Source organism: Polyodon spathula, chromosome 26 (assembly GCF_017654505.1).
Source record: "Polyodon spathula isolate WHYD16114869_AA chromosome 26, ASM1765450v1, whole genome shotgun sequence".
Taxonomy (NCBI): domain Eukaryota; kingdom Metazoa; phylum Chordata; class Actinopteri; order Acipenseriformes; family Polyodontidae; genus Polyodon; species Polyodon spathula.
Window position 1 is genome coordinate 16,841,884 of NC_054559.1, and position 20,721 is coordinate 16,862,604.

Genomic DNA, 20,721 nt, shown 5'->3' on the forward strand with positions numbered 1-20,721 from the left:
AGGTTAGAAATGTAACCCTAGGGGCTCCTGAGTGGCGCATCCAGTAAAGGAGCTCCACGAGGAGTGCAGGATGCACCCTATAGCCTGGAGAGCGCTGGTTCAAGTTCCGGTTATGCCATGGCCGGGAGTTCCCAGCGGGTGGCAAACAATTGGGCAAGCGCCGCTCTGGTGGGGACGGCTCAGGTCGGCAGGGTAATCCTCAGTTCACCGAGCACCAGCGACTCCTGTGGCCAATAGGGCGCCTGTGGGTCTGCTGTAGAAGCCACTCAGATCTGTGTTGTCCTCCTGCACTATGGGTCTGGTAGCTTCACTGTAGACCTGCAGCATGAAAAAAGATGGCTTGGCAGGACAAGTTTCAGAAGACACATGTCTGCCGCCGTTTCCCGACTCGGTGCGGAAGTTGCAGCGATGAACCGGGATAAAAATAATAATTGGGAGAAAACCGGGGTAAAAATCATTGGTGAAGACTAAATAAAATTTAAAAAAAAAAAGTAACCCTGGCACATGGAAGCTACCGTCTGGGTTATTAACACTGCAGGCACAGTTCTGAACTTAACATGTTTGGTATAGTATGGGGAAAAATAGATTAATAGTGTCATACACCTGAGTGCTGTCAAGATGGCACTTCTTGAAATCAGTGCAGTACAAACCATAGAAGATAGTGCAGTAACTGTTTTATCGAATTTATCACAGTATAAAAAACTTTGCGTCAAAAAACCGTGAAGAAATTTTGTCACGTGCAGATTATAAAAAAAAAAAAAAAAAAAAAAAAAAAAAACTGAATTAAAAAGGTACCAGAGGAATGGAGTTGACAAACCAGATCATCCTCTGTAAATCTCCTCACCATTTTTACATCAAACCCCACAAACCCACCCACCCAGTAAAAAACCATCAGAGATGTGAAAAGAGGGAGCTCTCCATTTCTGACGTCAATTTCGAGTGGAAGGACGTGAGTCCGACATCAAAATCTGAAATAAATTGGAACAAACCATTAGATAATTAAAGAAACACAGGACAGGGGCTGATTGCAGAGCTTTTAAAACTAAATCCATCCGTGTAAAATTTCTGACAGCATTAAAATAAGTGTTAGCAGGTTCTTAGTCTGGTCTAAGGTACTGCTCGGATAAGTTTGATACCCTGACCTGATAGGAGATACAGTGCAATGAAAAAGTATTTGCCCTGTCTGATTTTCTGCATTTTTGCATATTTCTGACACTGAATGTTATCAGATCTTCAACCAAAATCTAACATAAGATAAAAAGGACCCTGAGTGAACAAACAACACAACATTTTGATACTTATTTAATTTATTAAAGAAACCTATGCAACACCCAATGCACCCGTGTGAAAAAGTAATCGACCCCTTAAACTCAATAACTGGTTACGCCACCTTTAGCAGCAATAACTGCAATCAAATGCTTCCTGTAGTTATTGATCAGTCTCTTACAGCGCCATGGAGGAATTTTTGGCCTGCTCATGCAGAACTGCTTCACCTCAGTGACATTTGTGAGTTTTGGAGCATAAACTGTTTGTTTCAGGTCCTGCCACAACATCTCAATGGGGTTTAGGCCTTGACTTTGACTAGGCCATTATAAAACTTAAAATGTCTTGTTCTTCAATCATTCTGATGTAGACTTGCTTGTTTGTTTCAGATCATTGTCTTGCTGCATGACCCAGCTGCGCTTCAGCTTCAGCTCACGGACGGATGGCCTGACATTCTCCTGTAGAATTCTCTCATACAGAGCAGAATTCATGGTTCTTTCAATGATGGCAAAGCATCCCCAAATCAAGACACTACCACCACCATGCTTGACCGTTGGTATGAGGTTCTTACTGTGGATTGCAGTGTTTGGTTTTTGCTAGACATAATGAGGCCCATGTTGGCCAAAAAGTTCCACTTTTGACTCATCTGTCCATAGAACATTGTTCCAGAACTCTTGAGGATCATCCAGGTGCTTTTTGGCAAACTTGAGACGAGCATTCATGTTCTTCTTAGTGAGCAGTGGTTTCCGCCTTGCTCCTCTGCCATGAATCACGTTTTTGCCCAGTGTCTTTCTGATGGTGGAGTCATGAACACTGACCTTAGCTGAGGTGAGAGAGGCCTGCAGATCCCTGGATGTTGTTCTAGGGTTCTTTGTGATTTCCACGATGATTTTACACCTTGCTCTTGGAGAGATTTTGGCAGGACGGCCACTCCTGGGAAGATTCACTACTGTGCCAAACTTTCTCCATTTGGACAATATGGCTCTGACTGTGGTTTGCTAGAGCCCCAGAGCCTTAGAAATGGCTTTGTAACCCTTTCCTTTCTAATCGGCATCAACAACTTCAGGAATTTCTTTTGATTGTGGCATGATGTGCCTCTAGAACCTGTGTGCTGACAACTTCCCTCTGATGGTAAGGGCCAAAGTTAGTCAGATTTATATTTGGCAGGGCTGGCCCAAATCAGGCCTGATTGTTAACCAAAGTATTCAAACAGGTGACCCTAATTATCCCTTTAACTGGGTTGAGTTAACTAGGGGAGCAATAACTTTTTCACACCTGAAGATTTTGCATGTTTGATTACCTTGCACACCAAACAAATGAAAGAAGCATCAAACTTTGGAGTCATTCTGTCTCTCAGACTCCCTCTATATACTACTACAACCCACAAAGAGATCTGACCAAATTCAATGTGGAAAACGTGCAAAAATGCAGAAAATCAGACAGGGGGCAAATACTTTTTCACGGCACTGTACATATCAGAGCTTAAGAGCTCAAACATTTACTGAGTTTTTCTTCAACACTGGAAAAGAAGACGGTTCCTATTTATGCCTATTTCTCCTTAACAGTCGGAAATATTAAAATGCTGTCTGTGACATTAAGATCTGTGCGAAGTGTAATATTAGCATCGTGACCACTGGAATAGCAGCAGCAATTCATCCATAACTTCAAAACACAATCATAAATTATAAAATAAAACATACAGTATGCAGCCAGCAGAGTTATGCTACAACTAGGTGTTTCGGAAGCATTTCACAGCACTGAGGAATCACCCTTATCCATTACCTATCTGTGAAATCCAGGGCGATTCCCCAGTGCTGAAGAATGCTCAAATAAAATCCAGCCGTGACAGAACGCCGAGGTTTACGTTGTTTGACTCGGGGGGGCAGCAGAATGCTGTGAGGCCCCTACCCATGTCTCCTTGCATCCGGTTGACAGGACCCTTGTGCTGCTCCTCGATGTGCAGTGTCATCTCCTCGCGGGATGGGGTGGAGTGCAAGCACTGTAGGCAGTTATAGCGCCCTCTAGTGTGCTCCCACACAATGCGACTGTTGAAGGACTGGCCTGTAAATGTCAACAGACAGAAAATAACAATAACAGCAACAATAACAATAAGTTATTATTATCAACATTTATTTATTTGGCAGATCCCTTTATCCAAGGTGACTTACAGGAGTTACAAGGCAGTACAGGGTTACAGTGCTAAATTGATATTTAAATACAGTATAATTTACAGTAAGTGCAAATTATACTACTAAAATGCAACAAGTTAGGAGTATTATTATTTCAGTTAATCTCAGCTGAGAGCTCAAATGATTTACTGCAAGCCACCCATCAACTACTATAGACATAGCTTTCAACAGCTTGGCCAATTAAGTGTTTTTACCGCATCAGTTTTGGTCCATTCCAATCCAGGACCTTGTTCCAGCCAGATCCTTCAGTACTGAATTGAACACTTGACCTTGTTGAGACAATACTGCTCAGTCAGTAAAAAACAAAATTACATTATTCCTAAATATCCCAAAACCACAAATTGTCCGATATGGCAGGCTGCAGGAAATGGTTCTTACTATTTATAGGCTATGGAATTGTAGCATCAGACTAAATCATTTCTTAGATTTGAGTACTCTAATCTCCACTTTCTTGAAAAACCAGACAGATTTCAGTCAAACCTCGTCCTAATAATGAACTTCTATTAAACACCTTCTGAAATCCACACATCTCACCTTGGTTTTTCTTCCACACAGCGTTGGAGGCGGGAAGCCCAGCTTGGTTGGGGACAAACGGCCCGAGGCGCTGCTGTACGACAGACTGGGGTAAGGAGTAGGAAGTGGGGTGCACGTAGGGCAGGAAATGGCCAGGCATGGAGGCGCCGTGCGACTGGCCAGCAAAGCGCAGGGGTGAGGGTCCGAACTGGGACGGTTCGAGCAGCTGGAAGGGGTGCGGACTCGGAGAGACCAGGGGTACAGAGCTAAGAGAGCTGTGGACGCTGGGCAGGCTGTTGGAGATGGAGGGGGCAGCCTTGGAGGCCTGGGGCTGGGAGGGAGCCGAAGCCAGGCTCGAGGGCACCAGCTTCTCAAGATGTTGGATGACACTCTGCAGTTTGGGCAGCTCGGGGGCAGCTCGTTTGACCTGCGGTTTGGAGAGCTCTGTGGCAGGCAGAGTGGCTGGTTTAGGCTTCTCCAGCTTGTGAGCTGCTTTGTTTTTGACAACCTTGGAGCAGATGTGGAGATGCTTGAAAAGGGCCCGGTGTGTGCGCAAATGCACTTTGCAGTTTTCACATCTGCAAAAAAAAAAAAAAAGAAAAACCAAAAAAAAATCTGTGGTTCTGAAAAGCTCACTATAGCGGACAGGTGCTCTCATAAAAAAAAAAAAAAAAAAACAAAACCACCCATTACAACTGCCACTTTGCAGACTGTTTCTCAGAAAGACCAAGAACTGGATAGGTATGGACTCTGATCTACCCTCTTACCTCCTGGAGTAGTTGAGGCACATTGGAAGCAAGTGTGGGGAATCCCACATGAGAAAACATCTGTCCAGCTTTATTACCATGGTTTCCTTAGTACCAAGCCACTTGGGGCCTCACTTACTAGTTATGCCTTTCATAAGCACAAAACATATCAACTGGCTATATCTATATATTCAATTGGTCTACCTAAATATACTCTTTAAATGATTAAAATAGAGCCTTTCCTGGCGTTCCATATACTTGTGGAAACATAAATACACTCAGATCTGTATAGCTGTCCTCCACACCCCCCTCTTCCCACTGACTTACATGAAGTAGCGATTGGGTTTGTAATGTTGACGCATATGATCCATGAGCTGTTGCATGCTGGGAAAGGTCCCTGTGCACCTCAGAGTGGAGCAATGGAACAGTTTACCTGGAAGAGATGAACACACACACTCACTGAGCAACCTTGCGTCTGGACAAAAGGAGCCAGCCCCTGTCCTGTGTCTGCTAGCTGTGCTTACCCTGCAAGGACTGCGTGGCAATGTAGTGGCTTCCCGCGTGCCTCATTAGCTCTTGCATGTCCCAAAAGACTTGCTTGCAGCCGGAAAAAGAGCAATGCATCCCTTTTCCTGTAAAAGGACAGAAATATTGTCAAACCCAAGTTTTCTACCCCATGATCCTGGTTCCTGAAATCCCAGGAAACTGTTGTGAGATTACCTTCATGCAGCTAATTTTTTTTTAGAATATGTCTTGGATGCTTTACAACACACCTCAATAACCTGCTCTGAGCCGATCAAACGCCTTGCAAGAGTTATCCAACCTCAAGCAAGCTTCACGTCCCCAGATTACCTTAACCACCAAATTGCTGTTACCTGACAATTTTTGTATTGCATCTCAACAAGTGGATCTCCCCACTGAATCCTGCTGCACCTGCATCTCATACCTGACCTGGGGTCAGTTATAATCAGAATTACTATTACAACAGCATTGCTTGATGATATTGCAATTGCAATGCTATTTCGTTCAATTACAGTTATAATTATAACAACACTAAAGTTACCTAAACAACTGCACACATTAACATGTTCACACGGTTTACTCTATATAACTGATCACAGCTATTGCACTGCAATTAATTCTGAATTGCACAATTCCAACTGTAATTACCGACAGGTCTGTCTGATACAATACCTTCCATGACATTGCAGGAGACCACGCTCCCTGCTCCTCCTTTGGTAACACGGACATGTTGGTGCCCGCAGAGGCCAAGGGCTCCTGGTAAGGAAACCCCACTTGCAGACTGGACTTCAACTGCGGCCAGAAGGTCTGACAGCTTCTCCAGGGGATACTGTCTAGAAAACAAACACTGGCTTCAGCAAGTCCATAAACAAAAGCATCGAAGAAAACAAATATCCATATCCATAAAACATTTCCTCACTAGTACTTATTATTTATTGTTTTTTTTTTTTGGGGGGGGGGGGGGGGTGTGTGTGTGTGTGTCTAATTTAAAAGCATGGAATCCAGCGCTTTCTTTAAATTGTCCCAGTGTTTTGATCCTATCTTCTGCTCTAAACTTACTATTACTCAGCTTCCACATATGCCCTATTGTTCTACTCTACTAAATTTGAAGTCATGTCTAGGCTGAAGAGATTTCATTATTTTAACCTGACCTCATAGCTCACGTCATTAACTCCTGAGATCAGCCTAGTTGCCCTTACCTGCTCATATACTGCACATGAACACTGTTCGATATATACTGCACATCTTATGACATTATATATATATATATAAGATATAGATCTAAATATATATCTATATATATAATATATATATATATATATATATATACACATATGTGGGATATTCCCATATCTATATATAGTGTGTGTATATAATATATGTAATATATATATATATATATATATATATATATATATATATATATATATATATATATAAAGAAAAGGTTTTAACAAATTGTACACAAAAAGTAGATACAGTAGACTATTCCTATAGATGTACAAGTAAAATGTTCATGAATGTTGAATGAAGATTTAATGCCTCTAATCTCTGTTTCAGAATGAATGTATTTACAGGTATTACATTGTGGTCTATTACATGGATATGTACTTTTCAAAGGTTCCCCAAAAGGATGAATAGCACTGTGTACCACATATTCTCTTATATTCTTGTCTCTTCTATATGACATCAAGGGGGGAGTCTTGAAAATAGGCACTGTAGATGGGTCTTCTTGTAACATTGTAAAGTTTCTTTGCACACTTCTCTGTATCTTTCTGTTGGTAGGGTGCTAAGTGAGTACCAGAGGGATTCTATCATCTGTGTGTTGTATGTTGTTATTATATAACACATTTTTTCTATTTATATTTGAAATGCAGGATTTAGCTTTAGTGATAATTTTGTCTGGGAAGCCACAATTTCCAAAAAACACACACATTTCCTCGCTTTTGGTGAAAAAATCTTGATCGTCGCTGGAAATACGTGAGTCTTAACAGTTGTGAATAAGGAATCGAGTCACGGCAAGCCTTAGGGTGTGAGGAGTCATTCTGCAGATATGAATGCGAATCAGTTGGTTTGTAGTAGACAGTGGTATTAATGGTGGAATTCAAAACAGTGATGGAAATGTCTAAAAAAGATATACTATTGCCCGTTTCTGGTAAGTTCCATGTGAAATCCAGGGCTGGGTGGAAATATGTTACTGACTGAATATATATATATCTTTTAAACTTTCTGTGTACATTTTTAAAATCCTTTTCTTTCACATGCCTTCAATTTTGTACACTGGAGTTATATATAACAACCTTGCTTCACAAATACAATGTTATTAATGGCAAATGTGGTGCTTAATATTTTTATAAACTAAATTCAAGTTATAGTTTGCTCTCATTCCCATAAAACACACATTAGGTATTTGTCCTAGTATTGTTAACGTCTTATTTCTGTGTGTGAAACGTACACAGGTAAACAAATATCCTCATTGAGAGATTGTTCTGCTTAATCAACACATTGTACACCGCTATGTAAAATAAGTTCATATCTATGGTCTCAACACTGTCAATGCACCTTTTACTTTATTCTTATTATTTTTAACATGTAGTACCAAACAGGACAAGACAGTGTCCCGTTCAATACAGCACTCGCCTAGTTCGGGAACTGTGGACCTTCCATCGCGGGGAAAAAAAACCAAACCGAAATAGCTTATAGAGAGGTTCCCTGACGGTCGAGTGGAATGACGTTCGTATTTTCTAAAGTCAGATAGTTTAAAACCTTTTACAAACATAAATATTATTACATTTTAACAACAAATATTATGCTTCTATTAAGAATCTACGCAGCCATTTTGGATGAGACGAGCTGTCGCGAGTTAAACAAGGGAGCGGTGTTACTGTGACGCAATACCCTTGGTTGGTGGATTCCTGCTAATGTGTTTACATTTCCAGCACATTGTTGGAAATTACCTTTTAAATTCCTTTGAAATGTAGCAATGACTCATACCTGCTTTTTAAATTATATATATATATATAGATATATATATATATATATATATATATATATATATATATAATATATATATATATATTCTTCATACTAAGATTCTAAAGCAATGGAAATGAACTATTTTCACAGTTCATTCTTACCTGCATTCTATTTTGGACACAAGTAATTGCCTAATGCAAAATGTTCTGCAGTAATTGGATTTCTAACGCTAACACTAAATACTTGTGTATCACCACACTTACATATTTTTAGGGTGCTTTCCGATCCGTTACATCGATTAGTTTTGGTGCAAATAGGATTCCAATTGCAAAAGCATGTTGCTATGTCTGTATTCGGAGACAGTTTGCTTCTGAGTTACAGTGTATAAAGCATTGCACTAAATGGGTGCTGTTCACAGTATTAACATGATCCCAGGTGTCCTAATTCTCCAGAAAAAAAATAAAAAAGCTTAAAATAAATCAGGAGGTTGATTTAAATAATTGTAGCTAACAAAATAGTTCAATTAATCGCGGCCATTTTGCACTGCCCTTAGCTGCCCTCAAATGTGCAGTTTTGAGAGAAACACATTTTTTCCCCATTGTAAAACATTACATCTGGTACTGCATTAGGTTAAAAGACGCTCTCAGTTTCTATGGTTTATTCCAGTATTCCTTGCTTGCACTTGTACTTCCTGGGTCATTTCACTCCAGCAGTGTCTTTTCTGGGTCAAAGCATGTTACTGGCTGATGAAAGCAAGTCAGTCAATAAGGGATACAGCTGTGGCGGCGGCAGGATTTCATTCCTGGCTGGGCCCCAAATTTTTACAGACGGGCCGTTTATGATTTAATGACATAAACATAATGACATAACTACCAATATGTGTACTGAGGATATGCTGTACTGTCAGATGGGCTACTGACAGGAAAGAAGCCAGTGAATGGGGTGGGGACAAATTCACTCTCCAGATGAAAGGACTCAGGAAATACAACATTGTATGGCTTGTGAACAGTTTTCTTTCAGTTAGTGTAGTGCCAGATATTTTAAAATCTTAAGTTTTAAAATAAAAATATGTGTTTGCTAGAATGTGTTTCTTTCAAAACTGCACATCTGAGTCCTAGAAAAAAAAAATGTGTATGGTAGAAAAATGTTATTACTATTTTGCTCGCTACTGTTCATTTAAAAAAGAAACTAATGCATTCGGTTCCACTGGCACCCAGTGTACTCTACTTAAATATCATGACTATCTCTGCAGCCACCATCTTCCTCTATTAGACACCATTCACTGGAAACGACCAAAGAATGCAATACAGTTTTTATTTTTCATTCAGAATACTTTTTTTTATTGAATACAGAAAAAAAAAATCTATAAAAAAAGGTTGTGTACATTATACTGTAACAATAACGACATTCAAGTTTTGGGGAAGCAGTAGTTCTTATTAATTTACAAAGACGTTAGTTGTAATATAATAATAATAATAATAATAATAAAAAAAAAACTACACAATTTCCATTTTTTCAACATTTTTGATCTAAAACTTATTTATTACTTTACGACCGTGAACCACAATCACGCTGAAGTATCTTACAGTTTTTGGGCACAGAGATATAGCTAGAATCTAGGCTATAAGAGCTCAGCAGCACCTTATTGCATATACTGTAAGTTCTTTGGTATAATTCATGGCACTGCACATGCAGATGACAGTGCTTTCATTCTGTTTCACTGAATGTTGCTCGGGGTGCACTGCAGTAATGCAATGTCCCTTAGCAGCTGGCATCTTTGTTCTATTAACTCTTTACTGCCCTGGGTATGTTCCCATACCTATTTAATGGTATTATCTCGATGTCAAATATACTGGATACTGGGCAGTAAAGGGTTAAAATATATTAAATACAGGGGCGATTGGACCCAAGAAGGAGCAGTGTTTTGTCAAGCATTGCACAGGCTAATCTATCAATACTCCATACAGGATGATCACAGATGATCCACCTCTCCCTATTACATACAACATCTAATTCCCTTCTTGAGCAACCTGTACCGTATAATCGTGCAAAGTGGTACGGGCTTCTACTGAGGTGTACACTGTTTCCCATGGAAATTCAGTCTTCAGTTTCATACATAACGCATGCATGAGTATAAGTGCTCCATGGCTGAAGATGAGTTCAAATGCAAGGCATGGGGGCTGAAATGCTTAGGCATTGCTTTGTAAGAGTATGGCAAGTTGGGTAGTAAAATGTATAAAATACCACATTAAAGTAGGTGGATTTCTAATCGGCTTCACTGCATGCAAACCAGTGTGTTTATCTCCCCAGTATAAGTGCATGTGTCTATTTGCACGATTGTACAGTACTGTATACAGATCACACCCCCACAGCAAAACAACCTTTCAAAGCCTGTGCTGAACTTCAGCACTAATATCATAGCCCCAGAACACATTTAGATGTTTTTTCTGCACGTCTGGTGTAGCAATGTGGCTGTGGAGGTGTGATTATATATATTTATATACATATGTTGACAACTTGGAAGTGTTTAAAGCTGCAGCCCCTTTGTCCTGGGCCTGGGCGTAATGCAGATTCTTCTCAGCTGAAGAATTCATATCTTCTCTACATAGTTCCCTGGGAAAAGCCCTTCTTTGCCTTTAAATTTTCCTCTCCACCAACCGGAGGTGTCTAAGAAAAGAGATGAGGAGGGCAGAAAATTAAAAAAAATCACACTTAAATCGTTAATCCTTGTGTGGCAAAGCGAGTTACTGTAAATACTTCCTTGATGAGAAACTGTTTGATTGGATTTCTAACACTACCCCTTTCTGCTGTACACCCATAGCATTTTAAACAAAACTGGTATAACCTGTTTTTTGAGGAAGAACAGGCTGCTTGTTGTGATGCATATTGCACTGTGACCCGATGATCTGTATTTCCCGCTATGGGCAAATTGCAAGCAAATTACCCCCACCATAGTAAATCTATTACATAAGTGATTTGCCCACAGTGGTAAAATCAGGCCTGGTGTGTATGCCCCCTCCCCCCCCACCACCACCACCACCACCACCACAGTGAGTGATGTCACAGCGTGGCCTGCTGCCTCACCCTCGTTTAGAATGTCGATGACATCATTGACATTGAAGCTAAGCTCGTCGATGTCCTGTCCCACATACTGATAGAGGGCCCGACAGCGGGGCCACTGGGGGCAGGCCTGGGGTTTGGGCCGTCCCGTCACAGCCGGAGGGGGGCGGTGCTGGCTGATGCTCTTCTTCCTTTGCATCCTGCAGGACAAGAGAGACACGCTTACAGGAGAACCAGGTTGAGGATCCCTGCATCGCTCACCCATTATATACATACTGCAAACGCACTGGCTGAGTTTGTCTAAGTGTGTTTTTTTTTTTTAGAAGACTACCATACACCAAGGGCGCTGGAACTAGGGGTGCTGATGGTGTGGAAGCACCACCTTGGCTTTGCATGGCTTCCATCATATACAGGGGTTACAGTTTTGTTCAATGGCTTTCAGCACCCCCACTTTGTTCCCGTGCCACTGCCACACACAGAAGTTTATTCAATTGATGGAAACAGATTTTAATACTGCAGCAGTTAGATCTTTTTAATAACCTAAATCTCTAACAGTACTGTATGTGTGAGTCTCTTAAGAATATTCTTGTCTTTAAAAAGTAAACCGACAAATTTGTTCCTTTTTTTTACAAATACAATGACAAACGTGTCGATTCTTTAACCAAGTCTTCGGTGCTGGAATTCGTTCCTATTTTAATATTTAAACAGTGGCAGTATTTAGATCTTCATCTGTGCAGCTCAAGATTTTTACAGTATATAGGAGAAATATAGCGCCGTAGCCCCTCATCTTCAGGAGCATTTCATTCTCGAGCATTGGCATTTCAGAAAATCAAACCAGAGGTGACGTTACCCTGCCACACCCTGGTCGGGCACGTTGAGGAACTCCAGGTTCTCTGCCTCTGAGATAGCATGCCGGGCCTTGGAGGTAGAGCCCTGCTTGGGCAACACCCCCACAGGGGGGCGGCTTTGCATCTGGGGCATGGAGTACTGCTGCTCCTGCCTCCTGGTGTCATTGCGGGAGAACTGCGCCGCTCCGTTCTTGTAGTTACCTGAAGAGGCAAAGTGCACAAAAACAAATACAATCATTTCAAGCAGCAAGCTGTGAATGAAATGCAATGCACTGATGAAATATCCTGCTCGGACCTGGCACTAAGTTGTTTCTTGTAAATGTTTTACCGTTTAAATCATTTCATTCAGTAATTAATTTGCCTTTGCACTTGCTCCAAAACAGGCCCCCCCTTTTCCTGTTGTTTAAGACAGATAGCTCAAGGGCACATGCACTCAGGGTTCAAATGATCACACAGAGTCAGGTGCAGCAGGTTCTCTGCAAAAATCCCTTAAAGGAATTTGCAGTGAACATTTGTCCACCAGAAGAAAATACTAAATTAGGAGCTTTTGTTTTTGTACATCACCTTGAAATGTCTAGTAGACACCCACACAGTTATTCACTAATTGCGGCACAGTGTCCCCAGAAGTCACCAGCCCTATTAGCTCAGAGAATGCATCATTGCTTGCAATGCTGTGATTGGTTCATTCTTTGCAATGCTGTGATTGGTTCATTGCTTGCAATGTGAGAAGGCTATGGCTGCATCCCCGCAGACCCAGGGTGAGAGGCACCTCCCTCTCAGCCGCCCTTCTTAGCCTTTCTGCGTGCGCATCTTCCCCCTCCCATCCGCACGTGAGGAGTTCAGATGCCATCAGAAGAAGTGATGTTATTCCAGAAAAGGGGACAACAGAAAAAAGATGGAAGATAGAGAGAAAAAGGTAAGCGATAAGACATGTGATTGAATTGAACGGCAGCTAGCTAGCTCTGTGGATAAATCAGGTGCAATGCATCGCATGTCTTTGCATGATTGTTTTTTGCTCAAATGTGCCATGACATATTCTGTCTGTATAATTTAAGTTGTTAGCTAACACTAAGTTAACTAAGATTACTTGTTTCGCAAGTTGCTTTGGCACTACTGAGCTTGTTAAGTTAGCGACGTTATGTGTGAAAAATGATTTGTTTTTCGAAAAGGACTTAACGTTATTGCTTACTGTAAGTTACATGTTGTGTGTGTGTTAGCAAACGTTACTTCGTCCATTCTAAAGTAATGATTCATTCATTTGATATATTTGCTGTTTTTCCAGTCTTTACTGTGTGCTGGTTTTAGATGTGTGTAGCTGGGTAGCATCTTGCAGCTAATCATAAAACTATGCTACATGTACTGTCCTTTATTAATGGTTCACATTATGTACTGTATAGTAGCAAACATTGCTAACTAATTAGCTAGATAACACTATGTAACACAATTTTTGTTCCTGGGTAGTAAGTGTTATTTCCTAATTGCTTATGCCTCAAAAGTATAGAACATGGCTATTATTCCCCACAGACTTTGCTTTTGTGACCAGGACAGTGATATTTCAAAATATCACTATTTCCAATGGGAAAATGGGCAAATGTGTGTCTTTTCGTTCACATAAAGCCAGAAAAAAACAACATATGAATCCAAATTAACATGTATTTATACTAAAGTAATACAAAGATGACTACAAAAGATTTGGAAGTGAGTAGTTTTTTGAGATTTACGATTATACTGTATTTACTTTAGTATAAATACATGTTAATTTGGATTCATATGTGGTTTTTTCTGACTTTATGTGAATGAAAAGACACACATTTGCCCATTTTCCCATTGGAAATAGTGATATTTTGAAATATCACTGTCCTGGTCACAAAAGCAAAGTCTGTGGGGAATAATAGCCATGTTCTATACTTTTGAGGCATAAGCAATTAGGAAATAACAGTTACTACCCAGGAGCAAAACAAAAAAAAATTGTTACACAGTGTAATCAATCATTTCACTGTACAGTAATACAAACGGGAGAGGCCCCAGAAATCAGTAGATGTGCCAAGTGTTGTACATCATATATTATCCATTTTGCTCAACGTCGGAATTTAAACTAGCACTGCGCCACAAATTTAAAAATCATATGACTGTTCACTTGAATGGAGCAGTGAAACATGAAGGCTTGTTAACCATTTTATAATCACCATTTGAAATGATTTCTAAGGCACACCATCAGTGTGTTTATATTCCAACTTTTCTCACTGGGACTGTAGGGAAACAGGCCATTCTCACTGCTTCCGTTGTCAACAGACAATCATCAAGAAAGATAATTTCATTAAACACTTGCACTCTGGATCCAACCAGGCTCAACCGACTGTTGAAAAAGCAGCAGCATCAGCAGTTGGATCGAAGGTAGTCGCAGCTGGAAAGGGGGGGTGTCGCAGCTGGAAAGGGGGGTGTCGCAGCTGGAAAGGGGGGTGCTGCAGCTGGAAAGGGGGGTGCTGCAGCTGGAAAGGGGGGTGTCGCAGCTGGAAAGGGGGGTGCTGGAAAGGGGGGTGCGCAGCTGGAAAGGGGGGTGCCGCAGCTGGAAAGGGGGGTGCAGCAGCTTCATTCATTTTGGAATATAAAGTTCAACTCTTGTTCTAGAGTTTTGAGCTCATACTACAGGCTTCTCCTCAAGACAATGGAACTGTTGTGTTGCTCCAGTATAGTGCTTCATTTGCAGTATCATACTTTAACAGGGTTTTCCCTGGGTTTTGAAATGGATTAGGTGGTGAGGCAACACAGGGGTTGGGCGATTCCGGGATGGAAGTGTGAAAAAAAACAACAACATGTTTTTGGGGTCAATTTCATACAACACAGGTTTGAGCTGCTTTTTGGGCATGTACCCCTTAGGTGGTAAGAGAAAAACTCTTAGGTGGGCCACCTAGCATGGAGAATGGCAGGGAAAACCCTGTTTAAATTACTAGGGAGAACCTGCAAATTGTTTCTTCAATTCATAGTTTACACTAATGTAAGATGTTCATGGTGGTTTTGTTTTAGACCGTACACGTTTATATAATTTCCAATTACATAATACTAACTGCTTGTGTTCTGTGTTTTATGCATGCTTTTCATAAATCACTAATTTGCCAACACACCAACTAACAAGTTGTGTGTATTTACAGCAATCTGGCAGAGTTGTTGTCAAAGGTCCTTGGACAACCATAACTGGCCTAAGAGTAAGTCATATATACTTTGTTGTAAGGGAAGGGATGTTTTTTGTCATTTTCTATGTACTCATACTATCACAATTTAAAGGATCTTCCAGAGCAATACACAGGCATCGACTGTAGCGTTTTCAAGTTGATGGTGAGTGGGTAAATAAGCAGGGTATTTCAGTAATAAAACTCTGCTTTGTGAAGTATGCTAATGGATTGTTTAATTCATTTTATAGTATGGCTAGTACATTACAATGGGTATGGCCTTTGATTTTAAAGGCTTTCAAGAGGAAATATGCAGAATGAGAATATGAAATCAATATCTATTTTCAATCGTTTGTTAGACATGCCGGTTATTCGTAAGTGGTGGTGTGTGCTCCTTATGGAGAGCTTCTCCCTTGGAAGGTATGTGTAAGATTCTGTTATCGCTTGTTATTTTCGTGAATAACGATTAACTCTGTATTGATATACTAAGTTAGTATATATATTTTTTATGTTGAATACCCATGGAAGACAGGTATTAGTCTGTGTATTCAAAGTTCACAATAATTATGAATAACGCCTGAAAAACATGAGTCTTCGAATACGTGGAAAGTATTTAATTCATAATTACATGAAATTAAAGGTTTAAGGCTGTCCATGTGTTAACAGGTGACACACAGGAAGCTGAGATAGGGGGAAAAAACAGCGACTGCAGACTCCCACAGAGAAACAGGTATTACCCTCTGTGGTGTCTCCAGTGGATTCCAGTTGTGGTCTCATAAAGGAAAATTAGCTAAAGCAAAACAATTAACTCTGAATTAATGGAAAGCACTTAGTCAATCACATTAATAATTCCGGGTTTCTTTGAAGGATCAAAGTCAAGTGAAGGATCCAATCAGATAACGGTATGTTTTCACTCTTATTTAAGTGTACTACAGTGTACGGCAGATTTGTTATTGCATGTAGGTTTCTGACAGTCTTAGAAAAGAAACATTATCATGGCAACATGGGTGTTGATTGGAGTTAATTGAACAATCAACCCCAGCCACCTGCTATAAAAGCAGCACTCCCTCAATTGGAAACCTTTTTTTTCTTAATAAAACCCCTTTGTTTACCTGCATTGTTGCCCCTGGGCCATCCTGTTACATGCATATATAGCGGACTCTTGCTGAGGCTCTCAATCAAAATATAGCTATCTTTAAAAAGTCACTGGAGTGCATCGAAACACCATGGCGTTGTTTTATGCTTCCTCATGCTTAACAATTCTCTTATGCATAACAATGTAAAGAGAACATGCAGTTAGCCTACATCAGTGGTTCTCAACCCTGAGGTCGGGATCCTAAGCCATATACAGTCAATTTACAAAAAGATTATTGTCGAACATGTACATATATTAGCATGTTGTGTTGGTCATATTTATTGTAATTGAACGGTATAAAGCATTTGCATGTTTAAAATATAAAGTATATGGCTATTATTTAAAGTTGTATTTGTAAGGTTGTATTTATGCTCAAAGGTTCATATTGTCCGCAACATTATGGGGGTCACCAAATATTTTCTTTTTTGGAATGGGGTCATTTGGAGAAAGAGACTGGGAAGGGCTGGCCTACATTACAGTGTCTGAGCAAGCAGTTTCTGATTACACTAGTAGCTAGCATGAAACGACGCCACAGGCAACACAACAAGCTAGCTGATCTATCCTTAATCTTTTACAGAGTTGCGGTGAGCAGGAGCCTAACCCGGCAGTCTCTGGGCGTAAGGCGGGACTACACCCTGGACAGGACCATCACAGGGCACCACACACACAGGGCAATTTAGAGTTGACAATCAACCTGAACAGCATGTCTGGACTGCGGGAGGAAACCAGAATACGCGGAGAAAACCCAGGCGAACACAAGGAGAACATGCAAACTCCACACAGACTGACCCCCTAAGCCGGATTTGAACCCAGGACCCTGGCGCTGTCAGGCAGCAGTGCTAACCACATATAAATAAATAAAAATCACTTACATTTTTACTTTTATTTTGTTTCATAATGTTGTCCCTTATTTTAAGCAGCGTATGTTAGAGTAACTTATGCTTTAGTTAACGCTAGCTGTAATAAGCTAATGGTAATTAGCGAGGCTTGTTAACGTTAGTAATGACTCAATTTGTAGTCAAGCACTGTTAACGTTAGCTTGTAAACTGGCTAGGTTGGCTGATATGACTAAATCTGTCACGTTTCTTAATTTCTCCTTATAAACTAATATGTGGCTAATACGACTTTCAATTTGTTGTCATGCTGTGATTGATTAATTGCTTGCAATGCTGTGATTGATTAATTTCTTGCAATGCTGTGATTGATTCATTGCTTGCAATGCTGTGATTGATTCATTGCTTGCAATGCTGTGATTGATTCATTGCTTGCAATGCTGTGATTGATTCATTGCTTGCAATGCTGTGGATTGGTTCCTTACCTCTAGGGGGCCCAGGGGCAGATCTCCGAGGAGGGGCTCTGCTCTGGCCCTGGCCTTTCTTCGTGGGTTCTTTGAAAACAGAATAGTATTTGATTTTATATAATGGAAAATACATTATATTGTATCTTATCAGTCAGTACATTCATGTAACAAGCTGAGTTTATTGTTTCAACAGATGGAGAGATGGCTGATCATTGTTTTCATGGTCCGGTCATGTAGGCAGTAAGTTGTCTATGTGCTACACTTTAGTTGTTCTCAATATTTTTGAGTCAGACAGAAAAATAAGTGCTGTATTGTATATAGAACAGAATTTAAATTTTTTTTCGTTTTTTGCTTCTAATGAAAAAAAACAAAAAGTTGTATCTGTTGGTGACAGCATGTGAGTGCTTCAGTCCCGCAAACTCACTGGAGGTTTTGGGCAGGCCGTCCCCGATGCTGACAGTCAGGGTCTTGCCTCCTGGTTTCTGTTGTGCCACATCGCCCTGGCCCCGGGTAAACAAGACCAGACGAGACCCCCCTCCACCCCAGCCCTCCTTCTTCACCTTGAACTCGATCCTGGAGGAGGAGAGACACAGCTTTAACTGGGAGACACACTGACCATCCCTTCATATTCACAGCAGCCTTCAGTTTCGCTCTCAATCAGCCCTACTTGACAATGAGATGAAGAAATGTTTAGAGGATGCTTGTCAGATGCTCGCAGCTCTTCTGATCCCACTTCTAAGCCATTTGCCTCTTTGACCCAGGAGCTCTATAGGTGATGCCAGCAAGCTACCAGCCCCTGGGGATCAAAGACCAGCCCTGCAGATGTACCCCTTGCTGGTAGGGTCCTCTGTAGCACAGTGAGGAGAAACAGTCCCTGCTAATTTGCAACTTGGCACAGCCGGAACTCAAACCTGCTCTCCTTGACTACATGACTCATACTGCACACTAAGTGGTCTTGCCTCAGGGACCCTCACCCCCTCACTTCTCCTGCTTCCCCTGGGTTCCAGAAATTGAAGCCTAGTTTGATAACAGATGGCCTTACCTGTCACTGAAGTTAAGGTTCAGTTTGCTCTTGGTCTGCTCCTCGAAGCGCTTGCACAGCAGGCTCAGGAACTCCGTCTTGAACATGGATTCCAGCAGGCTGTCATACTGCTCCTCGTGAATCACAAAGAAATCGTCCTGCCGCATGCTGCAACGCAGGATCACACACTTATGTTAGAAGATAAGGGGTTGTTTTTGTAATATATTTCTCTTCTATATGTTGCTAGGCTTTGTCTGTGTGTGTTTTCTTAAATTCAATGTAAAGGCAAGCTCGTGGAAGGTTAATGATAAGAACACATTCCATATTTGGGTATGCCCTATGGAGGTTGTTGGTGTCTTGTACTCTTCCGGTGTCTTGCAATCTCTTGTAGTAATAAAGCAAGGTGTGTGTGTGTCAAATGCATGGGTTGCAAGTATGTTTATTAGAAGGACCAAGACGATTCCAAAGCTGTAATGGACAAAAAAGTTACAAAAGAAAGAATTGTTGAAGAATGATGTAACCACAGGGTAGGTATAAAAAGGCTGGTTTACAGATTCTTGTTAGACTAGAGGAATGAGGACTGCACTGTTGTCTCCCAAACTGGTAATTATGCACATTAATGCCTTTTTTGTAATGCATGTTGATTTTGACTTTAATAAAGTATTAGTATTAAACTGACTAACTGCTGTATTGAGCGAATGATTCTGGATTCATCCACACAGTAAGACTCACAGCAGTAAGCCAGTTAACAGTCATCAACTGAGTATCATTATATTGGTTTTGCCTTAAAGGCATATCATTCATATTGGTGCCTACTTTGTTCTCAAAGCACCGCCTAACTGAATGTTAATCTGAAACACAAACCCCTTAAAAAGATCCTTAGAGGTTTGTGAACCGATGGGGTAATGCAGTCATGTGGGGTGATGACACTGTGATTACACGGTTCATGATAATGTGGGAGCATATGCCCTGTAACTTAATGTGAACTTGGTTACATCTGACTCAAACTTTCCACGCAAATTATCTAACAGCTACAAACAACTGCAGCAATGAAACATGCACACGTAGAGCAGTTCTGACTCCTCCTTTTAAACTACAGAAGGGGAATCAATGATACAGCCAGAGGTGTTGCGAGTCATTCCTCATAAGCGCTAGCACACCTCCTTCCCTATCTTAGGCTCTGTCTGCTGCCCTGCATCGTCAGCTATCGTGCTTCCATTCCACAATCACTGAAAACATGAGGGTTGCATTTCATGCATATTTCAGCAACAACAAAGTAACTGCCACGACAATAAATTCCCCTTCCTGCAATCTGAAACTAGGTCACCTCTGTGATGAGACAGCTGATAAGAGAGGGTGGCGCTGGCTGTGAACTCCAGTCCCAAACCCCCCCCCCCCGGCTAGGTGACACCGTTGGAAAGTGACTCATCAGCAGCTGGAGCGAGGGCTGGGGGTTGTGTACGAAGGGGTTACAAACCTTAAAGACACACTTTGGATGCTCTTAATCTCCATCTTTCTCTTCAGAACCTCTTTGATCTGTCCCTTTTCAGGACCCTTCTTGACCTTTTCTCGACCAATCAGGTAAATGCCTTTGGGGGTCAGGATGAGGTCGCGCTTTATACACTGCAAGCAGAAAAGGTGATAGTTAATACTGGCATTATATATATATATATATATATATATATATATATATATATATATATATATATATATATATATGTATGTATTTATGTTATTGCAAGTCATGACCTCATTAGAACAGTAACTACATTAAGAATTGTGTTATTGTATCTTGCAATAACGAGTTGGCATCTCAGCCCATTGAACTGAATGGAAAGGTAAAGGCTGGACTTGAACCGCAACCCATACAGTTCAAAGACGAACGCCTTTCCATTCAACTGCCCAGCAAGCTCTGTAGTCTAGAGGCACTCGGAGGAGATTCATTACACTGTAAATACAATTCAAAACACACGTACTGTAC

At 40.9% G+C, this 20,721-nt stretch overlaps 2 protein-coding genes and 1 long non-coding RNA gene across 4 annotated transcripts in view; 1 reads left to right on the top strand and 2 right to left on the bottom strand.

Moving 5' to 3' along the window:
• Positions 1 to 773: 773 nt before the first annotated feature.
• Positions 774 to 7,967, bottom strand: LOC121300599 (zinc finger protein 414-like). The gene is made up of 7 exons (XM_041229205.1): positions 7,874 to 7,967; positions 5,906 to 6,066; positions 5,236 to 5,343; positions 5,039 to 5,144; positions 3,987 to 4,543; positions 3,172 to 3,324; positions 774 to 968 (listed from the first exon to the last, which is right to left on the bottom strand). Exons 2-7 carry the CDS (start codon positions 5,910 to 5,912, stop codon positions 892 to 894), a joined length of 1,008 nt encoding a protein of 335 aa, XP_041085139.1. The 5' UTR covers positions 5,913 to 6,066; positions 7,874 to 7,967; the 3' UTR covers positions 774 to 891.
• A 1,649-nt stretch (positions 7,968 to 9,616) lies between these two features.
• LOC121301072 (unconventional myosin-If-like) overlaps positions 9,617 to 20,721 on the bottom strand; it is a 40,022-nt gene continuing 28,917 nt past the window's right edge. For both annotated transcript variants that reach the window (XM_041230187.1, XM_041230188.1), the window contains 7 exons: positions 20,218 to 20,363; positions 18,762 to 18,908; positions 18,144 to 18,292; positions 17,738 to 17,806; positions 12,120 to 12,318; positions 11,294 to 11,469; positions 9,617 to 10,876 (listed from right to left, as the gene is read on the bottom strand). In XM_041230187.1, the coding sequence (XP_041086121.1) occupies positions 10,800 to 10,876; positions 11,294 to 11,469; positions 12,120 to 12,318; positions 17,738 to 17,806; positions 18,144 to 18,292; positions 18,762 to 18,908; positions 20,218 to 20,363 (963 nt within the window). In that variant the 3' untranslated portion in view covers positions 9,617 to 10,799. The remainder of the gene's footprint in view (positions 10,877 to 11,293; positions 11,470 to 12,119; positions 12,319 to 17,737; positions 17,807 to 18,143; positions 18,293 to 18,761; positions 18,909 to 20,217; positions 20,364 to 20,721) is intronic.
• LOC121301073 lies at positions 12,332 to 17,729 on the top strand. Its single transcript, XR_005947584.1, has 3 exons — positions 12,332 to 13,033; positions 15,267 to 15,320; positions 15,644 to 17,729. It is a non-coding gene; the product is annotated as an uncharacterized LOC121301073 (long non-coding RNA).

Coding starts and splice junctions, on each gene's coding strand:
- LOC121300599 (XM_041229205.1), bottom strand. Junction 4,544..5,038: donor AAACCCAATCGCTACTTCAT/GTAAGTCAGTGG, acceptor TTTTTTTTGCAG/ATGTGAAAACTGCAAAGTGC. Junction 3,325..3,986: donor TGTGTGGAAGAAAAACCAAG/GTGAGATGTGTG, acceptor TGACATTTACAG/GCCAGTCCTTCAACAGTCGC.